Source organism: Typopeltis vanoorti, chromosome 9 (genome assembly GCF_054136105.1).
Source record: "Typopeltis vanoorti isolate ZY-2024b chromosome 9, IOZ_Tvanoo_1.0, whole genome shotgun sequence".
In the NCBI taxonomy this organism is placed as follows: Eukaryota; Metazoa; Arthropoda; class Arachnida; order Uropygi; family Thelyphonidae; genus Typopeltis; species Typopeltis vanoorti.
In genome coordinates this window covers 115,901,583-115,925,152 of record NC_143557.1, presented here as the reverse complement: position 1 = coordinate 115,925,152, position 23,570 = coordinate 115,901,583, and the positions used below count along the sequence as shown (strand labels likewise).

Sequence of the window (23,570 nt, the reverse complement as noted above, 5' to 3'; positions counted from 1 at the left end):
AATAATAATATTCTTGTGAAATTTAAATTAAGAATAAATTAAAAATTACAATAACTGCTTTTATTTATATTATTTAAATGATTTAATTTAAAAAATAATATAATTGTATTAACTTGTGAAATTTAAATTTAAAACAAATTAATTAAAAATTACAATAACTGCTTTTATATTTATTTATTTATATTTATGTATTAAAATCTTATTATTTCTACTATTGTTTATGAAAAAAACAAGATGGTGTATTAGCTAAATTCTAGACTTCTCGTTAATTTTTCATGATATATTTAATATGATTATCAACAGTGATTCAGTATATTCTGCAAACACTTATGATTAAAATTATATGCATTATAAAAAATAAACACAAATGATGCTAAAATCATCATAACATAATGACACGTTGAATAATTATATTTTTTTCAACGCTTAATGTACTCATGCAACTGAATAGCAACAATAACAGCAATAATTAGCATGACAATTTTTATCCTTTTTAAACTTTTTTTATTAGTTTCCAATTATTCTACCAAGATTATTGTCAAACATTTTCTAACATACCTATATGTTACCATTTCAAATATTTATTGATTAGCTGTTATTTGAATAAACAAATAAAAAACAGCATTGTTCTTAATTAATGTAAATAATGAATACAAACGATCTTGGGTTTTGCAAGCTATGCAGAATAAAATTTGAATAGCGACTGGAAACTATTGGCAGAACATTACTACTCTATATATGTAAGGTCTGTAAGTGGAAAATTATTATTTCTAACTTAGAAGAAACATCGATAGATGGAGCCACTATCATTCTAGTTTCTAAATATATGTGGCTAGCTACAAAACCATATACATATTTATCTCTAGGAGTTAATTATAATGTCGTATGCAGAATCAGTAGTGTAACCAAATTGCAATTTTTCACAGTTGTGTGGATTGTAGTATTTTTCCCCTTTTAGACCATAACAATCTTTAGCAGAGTTAAGTAGAGCTCTTCATCCCTAAAGGCTCTTATACTCTACAAAAGCAAAAAGCGTAGCTGCGAACAAAAAAGGCTTAGCGGTCTACACGACAATGGGCATCTTGTTATCCAGAATCATAGTGTTGTTGTTGGGAGATGGTAGTCTTAGAGAATAATGGGAGCGGCAGAATTCGTTAATCCTTTCACAAGCTTCTCTGACATGTTCTTCCGGTACTGTAAGCACAAGCCTGATGTAGTTGGGGAAGTCAAAACACTAGAAAATAAATAAATATATTGATTTATAACGGGATGACTGATGCTGCCATCTTTCGGCAAAATCAAAAAGTGATCCCTTCAATTAATTTATTGTTATAAATGGAAAAAACATATATTTTTATATTTTTTTATTTTTAAATTATTACAATATTATGTTGTAATAATTTATATTATTTATTAAAAGAAAAATGAACATTTTCAGACGTTTCTTTTCAACTGATTCATCATTAACAATGTAACTGTATATATATTTAATTAATTGCATCTATTTGCCATCTGGTGAACGTTATTAAACTAATAACGTATATGCAAAATACTTGGTCACGTGTGTCACCACGTGTTCTACTCACTATTTAAGATAATGCTACTGGTCAGTAATCGTCAACAGTGTTGCTCACAATGGGAATAACAAAAGATCTTTCGGAGTTCGATAAAGGGCTTATTGCGAGTGTCAGTCTGGCTGGAACCACGATTTTGAAAACAACAAAGCTGATTGGTTCTCAAAAGGTGAGATATCCCGAGTGTTTAATCAGTGGAAAAATAACCCAACTTTCTTGTCTAAGAGGCATAAATGCGATCTCAAAAGAGAGAGATTCCGTCAAGCACGAGATCGCCGTCATCTGAGAAGTCTTGTACGGGCAAACAGAACTTCCTGAGTACAGTAATGAAGGCTATTCGCTGAGAACAGCCTTCATTGAGTTATAGAACGCATCTCATCAAACTATGCGCAGGAAATTGAAGAGAATCGATAAGCAGTAGCATGCCTATACGGAAACTACTGTATTACATAAAAATTTCTAAGTCAGTGGTCGGTATGTCCCCAGTAACACGAGAAAGAGAGCTACAATAAGGGGAAAAAACACTTAGAAAAATCAAAACGTTCCGAATATATTATTTGGAGGTTTCCAGTTGCCATTATCTCTGTACTAGAGTCACTAACCGTTACTAAAAAAACGTTACTAACCCCCAAATATACAGAAAGAAAAGGAGTAATCCCTTACCATTCCAGGTAGGCACATCACCGATTGTTCAGAAACCAGTTTTTCCACAAAGTCCAGGTCATGATGAAATTCCGGAAATCGGGGCATATCAATCCCGACCTAAACAAATTAGACGAAATAGATTAGTTTTGGAAAAAAATTCCCGGAAGATTAAGCCAGACGTATGAAACTCCCAATATTTTTATATGGTCAGTTATTAATTACACGTATACTTAAGTTTGCTGAACGTTATAATTTCTAACATTGGAAGTGAAATTTGACACTTCTGACTTGAATCACATATCAAATTTAAAAGAGAAGAAAAAGGGTAATAAATATTTCATGCATACCATCATGTACATGGCTCCTGCAGGCATTACAGGTCTCAATCCGGGAACTTGACACAAAGATGAGTATACTATTTCGGCATTTTTCTAGGAAAAAAAAAATATCATAATTAAACTAAATAAAGGATTGCTTAACCAGTACAATATTACATCGGACAACAACAGAATAAAGTACTGGAATGATACCCAAAACTTGCCATACGGCAAAGTATCAAAATGGTCCACTAAATCTAAGAATTACATTTAAGAATTACACATAAATTAAATGCCAGTCTTAAGTAGTTTAAACCTGTCTTGAATTGAATTTCAATTTTATACTCACCTTTACTACACTAATAGTTTCGCTGAAGAATTGGCTCGGAGTTTCCTTAAGGATAGCAGGAAGGGCGCCTTGAATTAGAGTGTTGCATCCCATCAGTCTCTGGCAGAGAGATTGGAGGCCAGTGCGCACCTTCACATATAAAAGAAATCCTTGAATTCGTATTCGTTTTATATTTCAGCAAACAAAAACAATCTTTAATTTTTAGTATTCAGCACGATTAAATTTGGAATTTTAAAGTCATAAGTTTGATTTTTATTTAAATGTCTGGCCCACGCACGAAAGTCAGCAAGACCTGTGGTATGTCAATGCCTCGTATGAGCAAGAGGGTAACAAAAAGAGCGATTTTTTTTTTTTTTTTTTTTTTTTAACAGTTGAAAGTTGCATTCTTTGGAAAAAGCAAAATAGGAGAGGTTGTTCCAAAGAACTGAAGTCGATGGAATGAAGGAGGAAGCAATGAAGTTGGTTCAATGAATTATAAGCTGGAATGTAAAAGAGTTTGGGTTAGCAGCAGCTCTTGTTCTTATGATTTTTTTTTTTGGGGGGGGGGAAGTAGAAGAACAATAGTGTTCTACTTCCTCCCACCCAAAAAAATTCAGAGGGATCATTAATTAACCGTATCGCCCTCTTCTGGATAGAATCTTGCCATCTTAGAGAATATTCTGGTGCACCATCCCAAATATGGGAGCAATATTCTATGGTTGGGCGGATTTGGGATTTGTATGAAGTCCGCAGCTGTGAAGTAGTGTCTTGTGTGAAAACGTACACCGAGTTTTGGCGGCTGCAGAACATGCACAAACGCATCTTAACTATGGTTAAGATGCGTTTGTGCCAGGGAAGAATGGAAGTGCAGATCAGTCGAAGGAGTAAATCTGACCGTTTTTGTACGAGGGACGTCCAGAAAGTAAGTTCTGTTTTTAAATATTTGCACTGCAGCGCTGCGATCGGAATAGTGCGCATGCGTGCTGAGTTTGTTGATTCGTTAGCAAGGCGTTGGTGCCATTTTCAGACATTCTCGCAGTGCTTCTTGGTGTGTGTTTATGATGTCTAAGAAAATCAAATCGTCCGCCGAATGTGAAATTAGGTCAGTTATCCGTTTCTTGAATGCGAGGAAAATTAAAGCAGCTGAAATGCATCGGCAAATTATTGAGGTTTATGGAGAACACGCAATGAGTGTTCTCCCTAAACAGTGCTCTCCACAACTTCTCGCCGCCTTTGGCTGGGAACAATTCTATTATTTCCCATATAGTCCTGATTTCGCGCCAAGCGACTTTCACCCGTTCAAACATCCGAAATCTTTCCTTGGTGGCCGGCAGTTTCAAGACGACGACGAGGTCAAAGGAGCAGTCAATACGCGGTTTGCGTCATAGGTGGCAAACTTCTACGACGAAGGTATACCCACCACTTGATGCCTCCATTATGATAAGTGGAGGCATCAAGTGGTGGCATTATGATAAGCAAACAATTGCTTATCATAATGCCTCCATTATGATAAGCAATGGTGGAAATTGTGTGGAAAAGTAGTGAAAGATGTCTGCTCTAATTTCCAATAAAGTTTTTTTTAAGTATATTTTTGTTTCTCTGACAGCCCATCGGAACTTACTTTCTGGACGTCCCTCGTATATTTGGGTATTACTGAAATTTAGGGAAAGGTTGTTTCTTCCAATAGATTAGACAAAACTGTGTTTTGGTGACATTGAAGTCTTCAATGCTGTCCTCGTCGTATTAAAATGGAGATCGCAGTTTAGGACAGTGATCATGATAGATTTTCAGGGTTCTAACAGAGAGACACTACAATGATTCGCAAAGGAAAAGGAGAAATGGTATGTATTGTCAACAGCAAAGCTATGGATTAGATTGGAAATCTATGAGAGTAGGTCATTTATATACAGACGCAAGAGAGTGGGTGAAAGTACAGAACCCTGGGGTATTCTTGCACTGGTGAGGAAATCTGAGGATAGAAAACATTTACTATGATTCTTAGTGAGGACCAGTGCGAAAGTTGGCGATCCAGTTGCAGAGAGTAGAAGGCATATCAAAAAATGGCAGTTTGCTAAGTAGGATCCTTTTTGTCGAACCCAATCCTATGCTTTTGTCCATTAGGGACTTCCAGAGTAAGGGTTAGAAACACGAAAAAGTAGCTGTGCTGCGTGTTTTGCATTGTACTCGATGTCAAGATGCCACGTTCAGCTGAACTGATGGACTTCCAACTTGGGATGGTAGCTGGGTGTCACATCAGTGGTCTTTCTGTCCGTGACATTGTTACCATCTCAATATACGGAAATCCTTCGCTGCTTATGTCATTCGTAGATGGAAATTGATGGTGTTATCACAGCAGGGAAACACCCTGGGAGGCCACCGATGCTCATTGACGAGCTCTCTAGGCATGTTCGAGCATTCCGCATGTCATCAGCAGCGGATCTCGCACTCAACCTGGCAAACGCCAAACGATTTTGGACTGACTTCTTTCACACCATTCCTGGACCATAGATTATTGGTTCTGTGGAACGACGAAATCACTCTTCCGAATGTTTAACTCTGATGGTCGGATCTGGAGATCACCCTGGGAACGCTTCCAGAAGGACTGCATCATTTCAACTGTCAAGTTTGGTGGAGGCTCGGTAATGACAGTGGGGTGTTTCAGTTCGATGCGGCGTGGTCCATTGACGGACAGGCCCAAAACCATGATGTCGGATGGTTACCTGGACACTTCATGCTTTCGACGGTGTGGAAGTACTTCGGCAGTGACCCTTGCATGTTTCAGCACGAGAATGCTCCGTGCCATACTGCACTGCGTGTCCGAGACTGGTTTCCACAAAACAATGTTGAATGTTGGACTGGCTGGCTCAGAGTCCTAACCTCAGCCCCATCGAACATCTTAGGGACGAATTAGAAAGAATTCGCTGCAGACCAAAGCGGCAGTCATCACCATCAGCAATGTGGGTAGCTTTGTGCGAGGAACGGAAGAATATCCCGTTCCTATCAGAAATTGGTTGAAAGCATGCCCCGAAGGATAGTTGCTGTCATTCAGGCCAAAGGTGGTCCCACTCGATATTACAAATGTAATTAAAAAGAATTTTTTTACAACTAAATGCCCAATACTTTTGTCAACATAGTGTATATATTATCGTACATTGTATAATACGTCTAACGCGTTCATTAATATTTTACTTACCGAGCGGCCAAATATTTCATCTCTGTCATGAATGAGAATCCATCCCATTCTCCAACCAGGTACAAGAAACCTAGGAAAGACATACGACCTTAAACATTCATTTACTCATTGAATTTTATGCCAGCATATTTAATCATCTAATTCAACTAATGTAGACTTTCGCCATTTTTCTCGTCTTTCTGGGCGAAATTATAAAATAATAATGACCCAAATGAAAACTAAATTTTTTTGTTTTTATAATGAGAACAATTCCTGAAAAATGAAGATTATTCTTAAAATAGCATTATAACTGCTAACGATAATTATTAAAATCACTTCCTTCTGTAAAGTAAGCATCAAAACTGACATTTTCATTTCCCTGATGAGTCTTTGACTCCATGGGGTCTTGGGTAAAAATAATAATAATAATTTCATGAAAAACCATTATCGAAATGCAAGTGAACATAAAATAACATCCAAAAATAAAAAGCATCATAAAAATGATTATTTTAATTTTAATATTGAAATCACATGACACAAAATGTTTGATTCTAATAAAAATTATTCTTCCGAATTAAAAGCCACATCAGTTGTCGTAATAGACCATTGAGCCCAAAAACTTGTCACTAAACTTACTTCGTACAAATCAAAAATAGAAAGAATGAGTTGAAACAATTCCAAACTAACATTTTCATAAAATTATCATTTCCTTCAATGTTACTTTTTCTAATTTCTAAAAGGTGTTTTAGTAAATTTTAAAAATTTCAGGATATTTTTTTACTTTTTCATTTTATTTAAGAAATTAAAAATTTTATTAAAGTTAATATAAAATTATATAACTAAAATAATAAAATGAATTAAAATTAGAATCTTAATTTGTTTAACTTAATTAATGCATGAACGATGAGTCTAGGCTACAGTATGTTTCCTCTGAATACTAACAAGACAGTAAACCTAAATAAACAGTGTGCCACTACGGTTAAAATGAAATAAAAAAACTGCCTGAACTTAAAAAAATCTCCTCTCCTAAATTTTATTTTTGGGGAATTTTTTAAAAAATTTTCTGTAGTTAAAAAAAAATTGCAGAAACCTCTTGGTAACCTAGATCATAATATTATACAAGATTCTTCTCGCCTTCGTATTACAAGTGGATGACTGATGAATAAGGTAATCGACTGTGAGATGCGATGATAAATGATTAATACCCTTGGAGGGTAATGGATGGCAATGCTGTAGCCAATGAAGTTCTAACTGAGGCTCGGCTATTGCTGTTACCCTTCTGCCATGATCAGAGCTTTAATAGCTCAATAGCACCTTATCCCTACACTGTTCTCTACAGATAACGGGGAAGATGAAAAGCATTCTTGCTTCGCCCGTTTAAGCCAGTCCTTATAAGGACTATAAGGTATTACAAGTGACTGATAAAATCATGGTTAATGCTACACAATGCTAATTATAAGGCAAATAGCAAAACGTTCTGAAGGATTTTCAGAATTGAATAATTTGTCAAGAAAAGTGATAATAAAACTGAATTGGCAACACAACAGAATCAGTAAACCTTATAGCCATTGAATAGATTTATAAGTAATTAGAGCAAAGTCAACGTATTGAAACCACATAGCAACAGTACACAAGACAGTGGACAAACCATTAACTAATAGATCTGAGAATTGGATTAGCGTTTGATCCAATTCTAGATCAGTTAAACATTTAATCAAAGAACAGAGAGCAAAGATAAGAGTACGCAGAGAAAAATAAGGAGAATGGCATCAACAGCAGAGTCATATTAAAAATAAACATATTAGGAAGACACTTAAAATTGTTAGCACTCAAGAATGTATGAATAGGGTTAATCTAAGTTGATATGGTCATCACTCAGTAGTATTATAGAAGACCGAAAGGGTTACGTTTGGCAGCATTGGACACCTGACAAGCAGCAGATTCGTTTTAATAATGCGAACTTAACCGTGTAAGAGATGTTAGTATTTTGAACCTCTTAAGGATCCATATGAGGAATTTGATAATGAATTTAAAAGTATTATTATTAAAAAGATTCATTAATAACAAAAGCATCGTTAATTTATTATTTTCTTCTAAATTATTAAATTAAAATTTATTATTTTATTAATTCATAATTGTAACTAATTCATCTTTTTATCTGACTTATCAAAAAATGACTGTTTCGTTTATTCCTGTTTTAAAGTACTAATTATTTAAATTATTAAAAACTTTAAATATAAAGTATTAACTATTTAAATGATCAACTGAAGAAGTAAAGAAATATAAAGTATTATTTAAATTGAGAAATACAAGTATATAGGCAGTTTACATTATCAAGATATCATCCAATAGTAGTAATAATAATAATGATAATAATAATAATAAGTCAATTAAAATATATAAAAAAGAAGTCATGTGGTACTGTGACTCGATAATTAAATTTTCACTTAACGATGAAATTCCTACGTTAAGCTTCCCGGGAAATAAAATGTAGGATGTGATGAAGACAGTGGAGAAACAGAAAAGTAAAAGAAATATAGACTTTGTCGGAAGAATTTCATATCCTCACTCATTCACATTTAAGTAAATGTGAATGAGTGAGGATATGAAATTCTTGATGAAAGAAGAGAGACAAGAAAGTGAGGAAATTAAAATGGTTAATTTATAAGCGAGCTAAGGAGGTCATGAGTTAAGAAAGAGAGCGATGATAGCAAACGATTCGAATCCGCAGGTGGAAAAGATGTTGATACCTGAACTCGAATGGATTTGGAATCAGATGCCTAGAGAAATTATTGGAATGGGACCTCAGGAAAACTAGATCATCTTGGGAGGAATGCTGAGGAGTCGTAAGCACGTCTTCAGCATTCTTCCCAAGATGAAGATGTGTAAGTTCAGCCAGGATGTGTACACGCAACAGTAACACGAATGTCAATCTGCTAAATGGATGGACCATACTTTAGGTTCGGAATTTTGAATGTGTGCGTGTCCTGGGGGGGGGGTATTCCAACTGGGCTAAACAGATTGTAGTAACTACGAGGAAAAGCGAGGAGGTAATTGCTTTATTGAATAGGATATGGCCAAGGATTGTTGGCATTAGTAACATCTGGCTATCAGAATCAGATGGTGTAACTGGGATCGAGTGCAAAGGGAAGAGTATTATTAGGAATGACAGAAGAGATAGGAGAGGAAAATAGAATACTACCAATGATATCAGTTGACTTGCGTCTGGTCAGGGTAGAAAGCATGATAGCAAAAATGTTAAGACTGTTCCCAGTAGCACTGACTTTGGGGCTATCTGGCGTGAAGTAGAGGATATCAGGATGGCGGGGGGTGTTGCTACAGACTTGGTGGTTAATTTGCTAACGATGAAGAAATGAATCAGCAAATAACCCATCAGGGTCGATCCACTTGCCAATTCAAATGGGTACTAAACGAATCTTAGTTATAAGTAACATAAATTATCCGAATACTGACTGGGTAGCAGCAAAAAAGAATGAAACTAGATTTATTGGGCTGTTGCGAGACAACTTCCTCTAGCAGCATGTGAAAAAAAGGAACTCGAAGACCAAAAGTTTTGGATTTGATTACAAGCGTCAGAAGATGTCTCAGTGAAGGATGAGACTCTTTTACCACCAGTTGGTGACAGTGATCATGCCTTACTAACCTGGGAAGTGGTTGGTATCTGAATGTGTCCTTAGAGTTCAAAGAACAAATAGGTTGGGAGTGAGATGGATGTGCTATCATATTCAGCAAGAGATCCGTAAGAATAAGGTGATGTGGAAGGAAGTATGTTGGAGTTACGGTGGAACGAAAACTGAAGTTCAAAGGTCACGCAACAAAATCTGCAAATACAATTCAGAAGATGTTTGCGATGTTGATGCGAACTTTGACATGTAAGGATAAGGAAGTCATTTGCCTCCTAACAAAGTCTTGATAAGACAGCGCTTGGACTTTTGAATTTCAAAGAAGACTTACAAAAATGATACCGGGATTATGGAATATAAACTGTGAGGACAGATCCAGAGTATGCGAAATGCTGACACTTGTAGAGAGGAGCGATATGATAGAGATCTACAAACTTTTGAGGTTATAATCAGTTTATAAAAGATTTCATTATTTTTTTTACAGAATCTTAAGTGCGTAGAAAAGTTTGCTTCTCGAATAGACGAGTGCTCCTAGTGTTTGAATGAATTTAATAGTTGCTATGAGAGCTGGTGTGGGCGACGTATGGCCTGCCTCTATGAGTCCTTGACTCCGTTGAGATATGATAATAATAATAATTAGATGTACACTTTTGTGCTAGAATGTGGAACATTTGGAAGTGGTGGCAAGCATGTTATCACTGTGTTACGGACGACGATGGGAGCAGACCCTATTGTTGCCATGGAAACTCGAAACTATAACGTGATATCAGTTTAGTATTTTACAATACATAGAGAGAAATCAGATTTTTTTTTTTTTTTTTTTTTAAATACTAATTCTGATTATTTAAATACATACCTTTTGGTTAAACCCCCACAGGACAGTACAGGAACTGTGGTTGTGAGAGATGCTATTGGACAAAATTCCTCACCTGGAAATACCTATATGGAGAAAAAACACAGTTAACGAACATAATTAAGCAAAATAACTTAATTAATTTGCATAAATAATTTTATGTCGATCAGTGGAAGCTGCGTAAGAGCTATTGACATTTGAATGATCCTCCTCTGCCAAACGTAACTGCTTTGCAGAGAAATACGGTAAGTTGTTTATAATCTTCATGAGTTTCTTTTAATTGTTACCTGGACAAATATTTTTGAAACTGGCAAGAACAAATAAGAAAAATAATAAGCAAAAAAAAAAAATTATAACACTTACGAAGTAATCGTAAATCTCGTCAGCAATTATCGGCACATAGTGACGATATGCGACACCCAAAATCGCTTGCAAATGTTGGCGTGAATAAACAGAACCGCATGGATTAGAGGGATTGTTGATTACAATAGCAACAGTCTCGCTGTCAATCTGGCTTTCTAAATCAGCAAGATCCACCTCCCAATTGCGTTCAGGCTGAAAGAGACATTTTAAACTATACAGGACAAAAATATAAAATAAAATATTAAATCTATCAATAAAATTCTTCTGAAAATGTACATTCGAAAAGGTATTCACGTGCACATTTAAATTCCTGTATTTTTTATTTTAGCAGGAAATTTATCACTGAAATGTTTTCATTATAATTTGCCATATACCCATTTAAATAATTGACGAGCATTTAAAAATATTGAATTAAATACGTTCTAACATAATAAATATAAGTCGATTTTTTAACAATATCATATTAGTTCAATAGCTTTTCTTCCATGATTAATTAAAAATAATCAGCGATTATTTTTAATTAATTAAAAGAGACAGTAAAAAAGGGCAAAATCACAAAATAAAATGTCTAGACAATTAATCATGAAAGAAAAACTATTGAACTAATATGATATTGTTAAAAAATAAAAATCATTGTAAAATAATTATGGTGTATAAAACAGACATTATTAAAACTTAACATTTTTTTACTATATTATTCATTATTAGAATAATTATATTTTTTGTTATATATAACATATTTTATTATATAAATTGCTATTAAAATTGATATTTTATTTCTGAAAATGAAGTAATGAAAGCTAATATAACTATAGTACAATAATTTTATTTATCACTTAAAGTAGCATTTGCAAGAGAGAAATAACACAATTTATTTTCAAAATAAGTTAGAAGTGCATCTTTGAGAAAAGCCACAATACGACGAACAACCTTTGTTATTGTTACCTACAAATGACATTTAATTTATTTCAAACGAACTTAATATAACAAATTATAGGAGCAAAAGATACACTTCGTTGTACTTATCATAAAATGAACTTAAAGGAACAAGAAAAGTATTTTAATACACCTTTATCTTACCAATAAATTGTAGTACTTGGTTCGAATGCCAAGTCCCTCTGCTAGAGTTCTGTACAGTGGAAAGCCTGGTCTTGGAACGAGAATATTCTGGTCTGGATTACCCAGTAAAGAAATACACAAGTCCAGAGCTTGTGAACACCCACTAGTCAGGACAACGTCCTTAAAAAGAGACAGTGAAAAGGGTAAAAATCACAAAATAAAAATGGTGCAAATATGAATGTATTCAATTAAAACTTGGAAATAATATTGAAGTGTGGTTTCGAGGTTATGAAGAGCAGGTTAAATAATATAAAAAGAATATCTGTGAACAGAAGGGAAGCTGATGTCTAGACACATAAAGCTTTTCAAAGTGGGGTTTCATCAATCTGATGAAACCCCACGTGTGTTCCGTTTGTATCTGTCATAGTTAATCACTTGATAGTGATTTGGAACGAGGAGGTGTTCCCATCTTAACACTTAATTTATAATGATCCGGCTTACCGCTGTAGTCTATTGAGGTGCATGCATTTAAGTGACAGAATATTTTGTAATGTGTTGGAAAATGAGATTACAGTAATCCCCTGTGGACACTCATCAGACAGGTGAGCTGTAAAAGAACACGGAACCAGAATTTTAATTGATTTATCTTTGTTTGCTGACCCACAAATACACGCAAAAATTTATTGGGAAATTGAAATCTCAGTAGCCCTACTTATCTTTCGTTTATCTGGTTTCTCCAAAGAGATAACACTTATCTCCATCTTGCTAATACTGTCAATCAGTAAACTAGGGAAATGTTGATATTTTAGTGACCTATCTTTCGGTCTCTTATTAGTTATAATTCATTTCCTATTTGGTTACATTCTAAACATCCTATTGCTCTTTGATGTGTACTCTATTTCCACTACTATGTTATGCTTTCTTTTAAAAGTTCAATCTATATCAAGCATTAATGAAATGATGATAATCAGAAGTAAACACTCAGCTTTGGGCGGAGTAAAAATATTCCTTATAAGGACTGGCTTAAAGGGGCGAAGCAAGAATGCTTTTCATCTTCCCCGTCATCTGTAGAGGACAGTGTAGGGATAAGGTGTTATTGAGCTATTAAGGCTCTGATCATGAAAGAGGGTAACAGCAATAGCCGCGCCTCAGTTAGAACTTCATTGGCTACAGCATTGCCATCTATTACCCTCCAGGGGTATTATTATTAATCCATATATCTAATTAAGTAAAAAATATCAAACTTCGGAGACCATAATTATAATATTATGATAGAAAAGAATTAAAGGTGTGCTTGTTATCTTTAAAGAATTTTAGAAAAAATTTAAAAACAAATCATTTTTATTAAAACAGAAGTAGATTGCAGTATTATTTTTAAGAAAAATCAAAAATGTAAATTTACTTATGAAATAATAAAGTATGTAAAAAATAGCAAGACTACCTCCTCTCTCTAGACTATGCCTCAGTTATTGTTCTTATCCAAATAGTATTGAACAACAAAGAGCCAGAGCAATGCACTAATAACATTTAACAATGGATATATAGCGACAATTTAAAGCAAACTGGGGGGAAAAAACCACGTGAAAATCATTCTAGAATAGAAAAGTAAGAAGAATGTGTTACTGTCTAAGATTTCAAAATTACAGTGTTGGATCGCAAGAATGCAAACGCTGTTAAATGCTATGTTTTATAGAAAAGAGGACGAATGGGTTTTTAATATTTACAAACGTATAGAACGAAAACTGTAATTATATGCAGTTACAGTTCTTCACTGCAAATACAAAATATTAATAGAATTTTTAAAAATAAAAAAAAAGAAAAAGCAAGTAACTATTCAAATTATTCGATAAAGTACTCCCCTCCACATAATTCACTGTGTACACTTAATACTCTCTACACGCTACATCACTCTAATCATGTACACGCGCACAACGCCACTTACCATTCACTAATAGTATTTTTGTCTGTTAAGTGCGTGTGTTCACTGGTCGATCTGCATGTATGATGAAAATCCCAAATTTTAAGGAGGCAAAACCCTAATTCCACTGTATCGGATCGGCTAACTCACCTTACAATTGAAATTAACCTACATAAAGATTCCTGTTCATAACGAGAATCGAACTCGGGTATTTTTTTTAATCGAAGGATGCAATGCTATTCTTTTCACTGTGCTACGAAGAAGATATTGCCTTGCCAACAACAAATAAATTAAGGAAAAGTTCGTTCAAACAGACCCATATATTTAGTAAAAGTAATTTACAGTAAAGGACGCCAAATTTCAGCAAAAGTCGTCCAAATACACCCAATATGTATATACTTAAAGACTTTTGAATTCAAAATGATTAAAGCTATCTCTTATCAGGAATACAGATGTGCTGCCATCTGGTATGGAAAGAGCGCACTAGCCATCATCGTGATCCAGATGATGTGTCCACTTTGAAATCAACAGATGTAGATTCAAATCCCAGTCATTTTCATCTTCTAATGACATCGCCACCCTGCTTAAAAAAAAAAAAAAAAAAAAAAGGGAGATTTGAAAAACCCCTATGTTTGTGACAAAACTATGTAGGAAATCGAATTGCTGTGCTTAATTTAATTTAACCACACACACACACACACACACACACACACACACACACACACACACACACACACAATGAAGTAGTCTAAGAAAAAAGGTCACGTGTCCTCCCCCCCCCCCCAAGAAAGCTTCCACAATACTACTACTAAAAACTACAAAAATGACAATATAAAAGTACCGTGTTCAATCTATAGAGCAGGATTGAACTACCAGACGTTTATATCTAATCTATCTTTAGTAGTTACCGTATTTATTTTTTTAAATCTTTTTTAAAAGATACAAATACATCATTTTACCTGTGCGTCAAGTAGTGTTCCAGAACGCGAGCAATATCTTGCTACAGCTTCGCGAGCTTCCACATGACCTGTGCATAAAAAAAAAAAAGAAGATTATTTGACATTCTTCTGGCTAATAATTAAAATACAATTTTATTCGCTCCGGAATGCTTTGGTTAAATTTAAAATTTGGTAACACTTGGTAGAGGAATCTTCTATGACAAATCGTGATCCATGCAATTGAAAATCTGTTATGGTTAGAGTTCTCTGAGTTTATTTCATTATAAAAATAATTTCATAATTTTCCAAATTATCCAAATTATAGATTATTGTGGAAATCAAGATATTTTCTATTTATAATCGATTAATTCTTAAAAGAGATTTTTTTTTAACCCAGCAGTCGTAGCGATTGTTGAAGTACATTAAATAATCTGACAATATCTATAAAACTGTTTACAATAAAAAGTCATTGGAAATGCCACATTGTGATTGTTGAAGTTATATACCCATTTTATAATAACAATTAAAAATTCTGCATAGAAATATTTACAAACAGCAGAATTTCTAGTTCAACAATCACTTATTATTTATATCATAAACAGTTCATTGTTGAACTAGAAATTCTGTTATAACAATAAAAAAAATTGTTGAAATCTACATCTTTCTTTCTAAAACGAATCTCATTGTTGAAATGAATTTTTAATAACTGCATGTGGAATAATTGAATACTGAGAATGCAAATAACTGTTTGAAATGAACAAATGAGAATTATTTGCTTACGTTTGTTCACTGAATGATTAAAACGCATCTTATCACTATATAAATAATGAGGGATGCGTTCAATGGTTATTATGCCATCCAAATAACACAGGTATTAGGTAAGAGTAGAATGACTTTGACACAGTGATCTCATCTTGGCCTAATTTCATGTGCCCATTTCAATTCACTCAATTGTTCCTTAGAGAAATACATGTTCATAATTAGAATAGTCAAACTAAGGATGCCTTTCATTATAATTCGTTGATCATTATTGTAAAATAAGGATGAATTTCTTCACCATAATAATTCAAAATGTTGTGTTCGATAAAACATCTATACTGAAAAAAATGGAGAAAAACACGATAGTACTCTATTTGACCGATAGATGGCGGTAATCTTCCTTCGTACCGCTCCAGTCTGTTTGGAAGTAAACAGATGGCTAAAAATTCTTTCATTCACTGACATCTGCTTTTACTTTCTCTAGATTAGCCTTAAGGCCTTTATAAAGAAAGTCTAATGACCTAGAAATCATTATTGAGGTTGGATCTCCCCACTGTGAAATGACAACTCATGATAAAGTAAGATCGTTTGCCCCCTTCAGCTAGATAGACAGGTTTACCTGCACGTGAGTGAGTGGGGGAAAGGGGTCAAAGGAAAAAAAAAAAAACATTCGAGAGATAGCAGCCATTAAAATTTACTTTCATATTATATCGGAAAAAAAAAACACATACTGTATGAAAACTATCTAAGCAATCTTAATTTAATAGTACTCAAGTCATCCGCTAGGTAGCGCTACTACAAGAAACTGCTTACCTGTGCTGGGTCCATAACCGTTATATTGATATGAGCGGATACTGGATACCACAGCGTCTATTATTTGGTCGCATGGCTTTAGGTTGCCAAATACCGTAGGATCTCCTGCAACAGAAAATCAAAATTAAAAATTTGAGGGAAATGTCAAAGAAAAAGAGTAATAAAATAATAAAAAAATATAACATATTTAGAAAAAACCCTGTAAAACAGAATGAAAACAAATAAACTAGGAATAGAAAAAAAGAGAGGATATTGGCTACTGGCTAGCGAGTACTTTGGGGATTCCCCACCTTTTTCTTTTTTTTTTTTATTAAGTTTTAGTGCTACTGGAACGTCCCCTCGCCTAATATCCTCCCTCTTCCATTTCCTCCTGCTCTGTACATAAAGGGCATTAAGATAAAAGTGCAATCCCTTCATAATCTTCAACACCTCAGTAGTAAAGTAAACCGTCAAATGAATGTTTTTTTTTTAAAGCATTTAAAAACTCTGCGCAGTTACAGCAAACAGTAGAGAAAACCAAATGTTAAACAAGAATGAATACAAACAATGCCTTTCTCTAACAATAGTCATTCAAATATCAGGCATAACGCAGACGACTAAACTTTAATATTAATAATTAAAAAGACGAAAACAGCATCGAGTGTCGTTTTCAAAGACCATTATTAAATAGAACAAATCAAACTACTTGGAAAGTCAATTAAACGATCGATTTATACATAAACGAACGAGATTCCAACAATACATTAAAACAATAAAAAATTTTCGTACCTATCGAAAGAGAGATCATCGCTTTATTAGGATTTGGTGTCAAATGCATGTTTTCTATCACACATCGGATGGGATTGATAGTGTCTGTAGCGAATTTTGAAGGCTTTACATTCCACGAATGCCTGATCCATGGTGAATGATTTTCCACACGCTCTTTCAAGTCCTCGGGATTACTACCATCAAATCGGGCAGGCATATCTAATCAGTTAAGAAGGGCGGATTAGATTTCAATGGGGCTATATATCGATTCACTGGCGATCAATACGTTCAGAAAGCTGGTCAGAAGAGTGAAAATGAGTTGCTTGTGATTTGCTGGTTCCTTTCTTGTTCGCAGTTCAGTCGTTTACTGGCAAGTGCGGGGTTGACACCCATATTTATACCTGGAGTGGCGGTAGTAGCGGATTTTCTAGAAGCAAGGTCAGAAAGGCTACCTGCGATGCGCCGATGGATGTTTCTCGTTGAGAATTTCAACGCTAGCCACCCACCACTGCTCGGGGTTACTTGTCCTACTTTCCGGAACCCCAGTGTACACAGGTTTTAGTTGCTAAAGTATTGAGCATGCGTAGAAGACTTAAAGTAGGACAGATCACTGGTTTTACTGGCGCAGTTAATCTCCAAGCTTGTTTCTTTGTGTATGTATTTCCAACACCATTTTTTGAAAAGAAAATCGACTATTTCATTAATTATATATATTTTGTTCCTTAAACGCCACCAACAGTAAAATAAAATAGTCTATTTTTGTAACATATAGGTATAGCTTACGCAGTGGCGTAGCTAGGGGGGGTGAGGAGGGGGGGGGGGGTCCGCTCCGGGCGACACTTTGAACCTTTTTGAACTTTTGCAGTTAATTCTAAAATACATTCTCGATACCACTGCGAATTTTCCTCACAATTGCTGTAAGTGTTGCTAGTTGTGAGAGGAGGTTTTCTAAATAAAATTGATTAAGAATTACCTACATTACTATAAAATAGACTTCGCCAATGTCATCGATGGTTTTGTTAACAGAAACGCAAGAAAAATAACATATTAGAATGTTGAAATTAAAATTTTACTTCAAAAATAAACATAGTGTTTTAATTTATTTCCGTATACGTCGTTTTGACTTTTTCTAGTATTTTTGGTGTGCATTGAGAGGGGTGGCAAAAGCTGTAGCTACGCCACTGAGCTTACGTCAATCTACCAAGGGCTGCTTTTTTTTGGGGGGGGGGGGTTAAGTTATCTATTTATCCACTTTGTTTTATGCATGACACACTCCTAAATATTTCGTTATTATTAGAATGATCTGTGTGTTTCCATCTTAGAAATATTTTCTTGAATCTTTTCTTAGCCTTAAATAATATTAGCTACTAACTACTATTGTAAGCATCTTATTTAATTGAATATAATAAATTGTATGACTTAAGTATACACTGCGTGTCCAGTATGTTAGATATCTTTCATCATTAGCAAAATACACGGATTTCACACACACACACACACACACACACACACACACACACACACACACACACACACACACACACACACACACACACACACACACACACACACACACACACACACACACACACACACACACACACACACACACTGCCTTAAACATATTATTTATTATGCCGTTTACTTTAACAAAATTTGATATTTTAATGTCCATCGTTTATTTATGGGCAGGAAGGAACTCAATGTCTACAACAGCTATTCATTGCAGAAGAATCTAAGAAAACTGCGCCAGGCTATCAGGTCTTCTTCATAAGGGTTAGCATCCCTTTGTAACGCTTTCCGTACCTGATTGAAATGAGGCCAATGAGACTCTCACTATTAGGTTGATGTATTTAATAAACTAAACTACTCACCCATTCGAGAACCTCCTCCTCTGATTTACATAAATTCACCCTTTACCATGCAAGTGTTGGAAACCAATCCTTATTCTCGTAGTGTCATATGTCTGTATATTGCGTGTGCTTTTCTGGGGCCTGTACTGAGGAACGGAGAACCCAACTTACTGGGAAGAAAACCCTTCACCACCGCATGAGACCCGCTAACTCATCCTTTGATTGAAAATACCTGAGGCTCTCAGAACCATCAAATCACATAAAACAAATTAAGAAGTTGCACGTGGTAGGTCTTGAATATATATATATATATATATATATATATATATAAATTCGTCAAATAAACAAATAATAGTTTTGTATGGAATAAAGGAATTGACCACTTGAGGGAACAAGACTATACAGGATAAATCGGGATTAATTAACGGTTCCATGAAGGCAAGCTACTTAACCATAAAGGTAATGGATATGACTTGTACTAAGAAATCGCTTTTTATCTGCTGTTTTTCCCCAACCCACCCCTCAACTCGTCATTAATAGCTTTTACAGTTTGTCAGTTCAGAAACACCAGAGGTAGGTTTAATTGGAATTATTTCCGAAGCAACTAAGGCTATGAGGCCTGTGTTTTGTGTTTGTTAATCGCGTGTATTCTCTGGCCGATTTACCATTCTTTCTTTTTCATTTTTTTTCCCGGAAATGTAAAACTGAGTTTCCGGATGGGAAACCTCGCCTTCATATGCAACCAGTTAACTCACCTTCCGGTGAAAAGGTCTTATAAAGTTTTTTCTTTAAAAAAAAAAAAAAAAAAAAAAAAATCTATGGGATTTAAACCGAGGTGTTTCCAATCAAACGGCAAACGTCGCGATGTTTATGGCGACTGCGCCGGGGGTACTCCACATTAGACAAAACAAAGATGAGGACTTATATTTATTTTATTTTTTAAGAAACAGAAAGTCGAATATACCTTCATTCTAACTATTTTAAAATAACTCGTATTTTCTTATTTCATACCCCATATGTAAACCAAATATTCTTTTACTAAAAATAATTTGCAGTGACCTATATCACTGAAAAATTTTCAGCTATACCAAAATAATAAGTGATTTTTTTTTTTTTTTTTTTTTTTTTTTAGAATTCAATTTTGAGCATATTTTAATCTCAATAAGCAAAGAGTACTCAAGGAAGTCAAATATTGGGTCCAAACACATCTCCCTGCTTTTGTAGAAAAATGAGTATGCAAAATTTAGCGGTGACAGATCCAATGATGGAAATTGGCATAGTGAAAAAAAGTCAATTTTTATATATACAGTATACGAATAAAGCTAAACTATTTCATTAGCCATACTCTTCGAAGAGTATACAACACTTATCCATGGGAATAACCTAAATGCAAAATATATTTTTTGAAATAAGCCCAAATGAAAAATCTTTAAAATTGTGTATAATTTAGTGTGTGTGTGTGTGTGTGTGTAGATTTATTTACCGTTTTATCACACTTAGAAAGGAATTTCTTCTTTCTCTCTCTCTCTCTCTCTTACTTTCAATTTCGTTGATTTCAAAGCCCTCTCTCAAGACGTTGATCGTTCTTAATCTGAAAATAACAAGCATGAAATTGTAAATATTTCTCTGAATTTAATAGTACATTGTGTAACAGGTTTTTCTGGAAATAAAAATCTCCTTTCTTAGACATTTTTTTTTCTTCTCAAAAATTCTGCTTTAATCGTGTACAAATAATCCCTTAACCAAGTGTTAAAAATTTATGTTGGTTGCTTGATCTCTGATAAATGAATAATTCATGTTTATGGTCTTGGAAGCAAGGTATCATGTGACGTACACAAGCTAAGATTTATTGTCTATTATCAGCAAACGAATCCTATGATATTAGGGGCAGTAACCTTTGTGATATAATAGAAAAGTAATGTGGATTTATTTTCACCCTTTAGTACAAACTCCTCCCCCCGTAAATAAAATCAGGTCTAACATTTGATAAAGAATTACTGTTTTTTTTTTTAAAAGCAACGAACTTATTGAACCCAAAATGCAATCTGCTTAATGTCACTCTCTCTCAATGGATAACTTGCCTGGGAATTGCCATTTCTACGCAGTTCATGACGTCATTCATACGTCATAGAAACCAATCGCAGGAAAACCAGATCTCGGCTTAAAACTAATCCAAATATATGTACCTCTAGCTTTACCAGCAGAGACACTTTAAAGAGAAAGGAAGCTGTTATTTCTAGTTATTGGGATTCTAAATAAACCTTGAAAACAGTTTGTTGTTTAAAAAAATACTGAAATTAAAAAAAAAAAAAAAATCGGTCTTGAATGATGATATTTCAAAACGAGTTAAAAGTATAAAACTCATCCTGAAGGTATTAACGAGCTCAAATTGTAATAAGACTTATTAGTAAAATGAATAGATAAGTCCAGATCTTCAATTTAAATAATAAATTTTATAAAAAATATTGAAATTATATAACTAATTAAATAATTGCAAAAATATTTTAATATTTGAAACATATTAAAAAATTTTGAAGAAAAGCAAAAGACACCTAGTTTTATTTAATGTCATTAAAATATAAGAAAGAGTCTAATGTGTTTATTTTATTATTGTTACAGATCTGGGGAGTTGATTGGTCCACTGTGAGATGCGGTGATTATTATCCTTGGAGAGTAATGGATGGCAATGCTGAACCGTTGAAGTTTAACTGAGGTTCGGCTGTTGCTGTTACCCCCTTGGGCGCTGAGTTTCGAGAGTTTTGATTTCACTTTCTTAGGGTTTTTGCCCTAAGGGAGCATTTTGAGTCTCCGGGGAAAGTGTTCTCCGGTACGGCCCGCTGAGGGGCTTTGTCGGTGAATTATTTTCTTCGGAATTTGAGCGGTTCTGCTCGTGGTCGGGGAGCCCGTCATTGGGTGGAACCAAAGCTGAGATAGGGACGGTCTTTCGCCCACTATGGAGTGGCCTAGAGATCGTCCGATTTTTTGAGATTTCACCTTTACTTAAATAGTCGGTGATTAATATCCTTGGAGAGTAATGAATGGCAATACTGGAGCCAATGAAGTTCTAACTGAGGCTCGGCTATTGCTGTTACTCTCCTGCCATGATCAGAGCTTCAATAGCTCAATAACACTTTATTCCTACACTTTCCTCTACAGATAACGGGGAATATGAAAAGCATTCTTGCTTCGCCCCTTTAAGCCAGTCCTTATAAGGACTATTTTATTATAACAGGTAACTTTAGCCGCTTGGATCACTGCATGCATTAAATAATATCCACCACTCAAATGTAAATTGTGAACGGAAGATTTAATTACAATTAATGACAGACAAATTACGAAAGTAGGAAATAAAGTTTTAAAAACATATTATTAAAGATCTGTTGTAGTCAAATGTACAATGACTACTTTAAAACATTAAATAGCATACTACAAAGATTATTACAAATACTTAAAAGAGAGGATAAAAGAATAAGTTTGACATACATAAATTTGCCAGTCGTGGAAATAACTTAAGAAAACAACGGGGATTTATAAACAATTTACTTAGAATAAAGAAAATGATTAACACAATTCCTAATTGTAATAGCATAATGAAATTGTCTAATGACATGAATTAGACAATAAGTAAGTTAAAGAAAAATATTGACACTATTAAAAGTTGAAAAAACAAAAGAGATGAAAACAAAATATCGATATTTCTTCCTATTTTTATAATCTTTGTTTTTTATTGCTGATTTTCATAAGAAATTTATTACAACAGTGATTCAATTTAGTTTAGGAACGGAAGAGTTTCACCAGATGTATTTAGGAGTACATCATTTGCATAAAGCAACGAGATAAGTTCCATATCCCCAATTCTAATATAGTATAACTATGAAAAGTGATCTTTTCATGTTATTAATTTTTTTTGAAGTTTCTATAAACAGTCATTCTGCATTCGAATAATAGCAGCATGAAATAACAGCATTTATTTTAAAATTATATAAGTAATTATTTGATAACTTTTATTTAAATACAGAATAATATAAACTATTGCATTAATTTTCAAATATTATTGTACAAATGCTATAAATATTAGGATACTTAAATAAAATAAAAATAATAAAGATATATATAAACTTTGATTGGGAGTATACGAAATGGGTGGAAGCGGATTCATTCAATCCAATACCCTTGGAGGGTAATGGATGGCAATGCTGTAGCTAATGAAGTTCTAACTGAGGCTCGGTTGTTGCTGTTACCCTCCTGCCATGATCAGAGCTTTAATTTAATAGTTCAATAACACCTTATCCCTACACTGTCCTCTACAGATAACGGGGAAGAGATGAAAAGCATTCCTGCTTCGCCCCTTTAAGCCAGTCCTTATAAGGACTATACGAAATGGGTAGAGAAATCAATCGACCGTGAGATGCGGTGACTGATTCATTCAATCCAATGCCCTTGGAGGGTAATGGATGGCAATGCTGTAGCCAGTGAAGCTCTAACTGAGGCTCGGCTATTGCTGTTACCCTCCTGCCATGATCAGAGCTTTAATTGCTCAATAACACCTTATCCCTACACCGTCCTCTACAGATAACGGGGAAGATA

At 34.3% G+C, this 23,570-nt stretch overlaps 1 protein-coding gene across 1 annotated transcript; it reads right to left on the bottom strand.

Annotated features, from left to right (window-relative positions):
- Positions 1-1,063: 1,063 nt before the first annotated feature.
- On the bottom strand, positions 1,064-17,347 carry LOC150103446 (tyrosine aminotransferase-like). Its single transcript, XM_090398482.1, has 11 exons — positions 17,152-17,347; positions 16,384-16,488; positions 14,833-14,900; positions 11,977-12,135; positions 10,897-11,088; positions 10,537-10,619; positions 6,058-6,127; positions 2,886-3,014; positions 2,567-2,650; positions 2,238-2,336; positions 1,064-1,234 (listed from the first exon to the last, which is right to left on the bottom strand). The coding sequence occupies exons 1-11, from the start codon at positions 17,345-17,347 to the stop codon at positions 1,064-1,066; spliced, it is 1,356 nt and encodes a 451-aa protein (XP_090254608.1).
- Between the last annotated feature and the right edge of the window lie 6,223 nt (positions 17,348-23,570).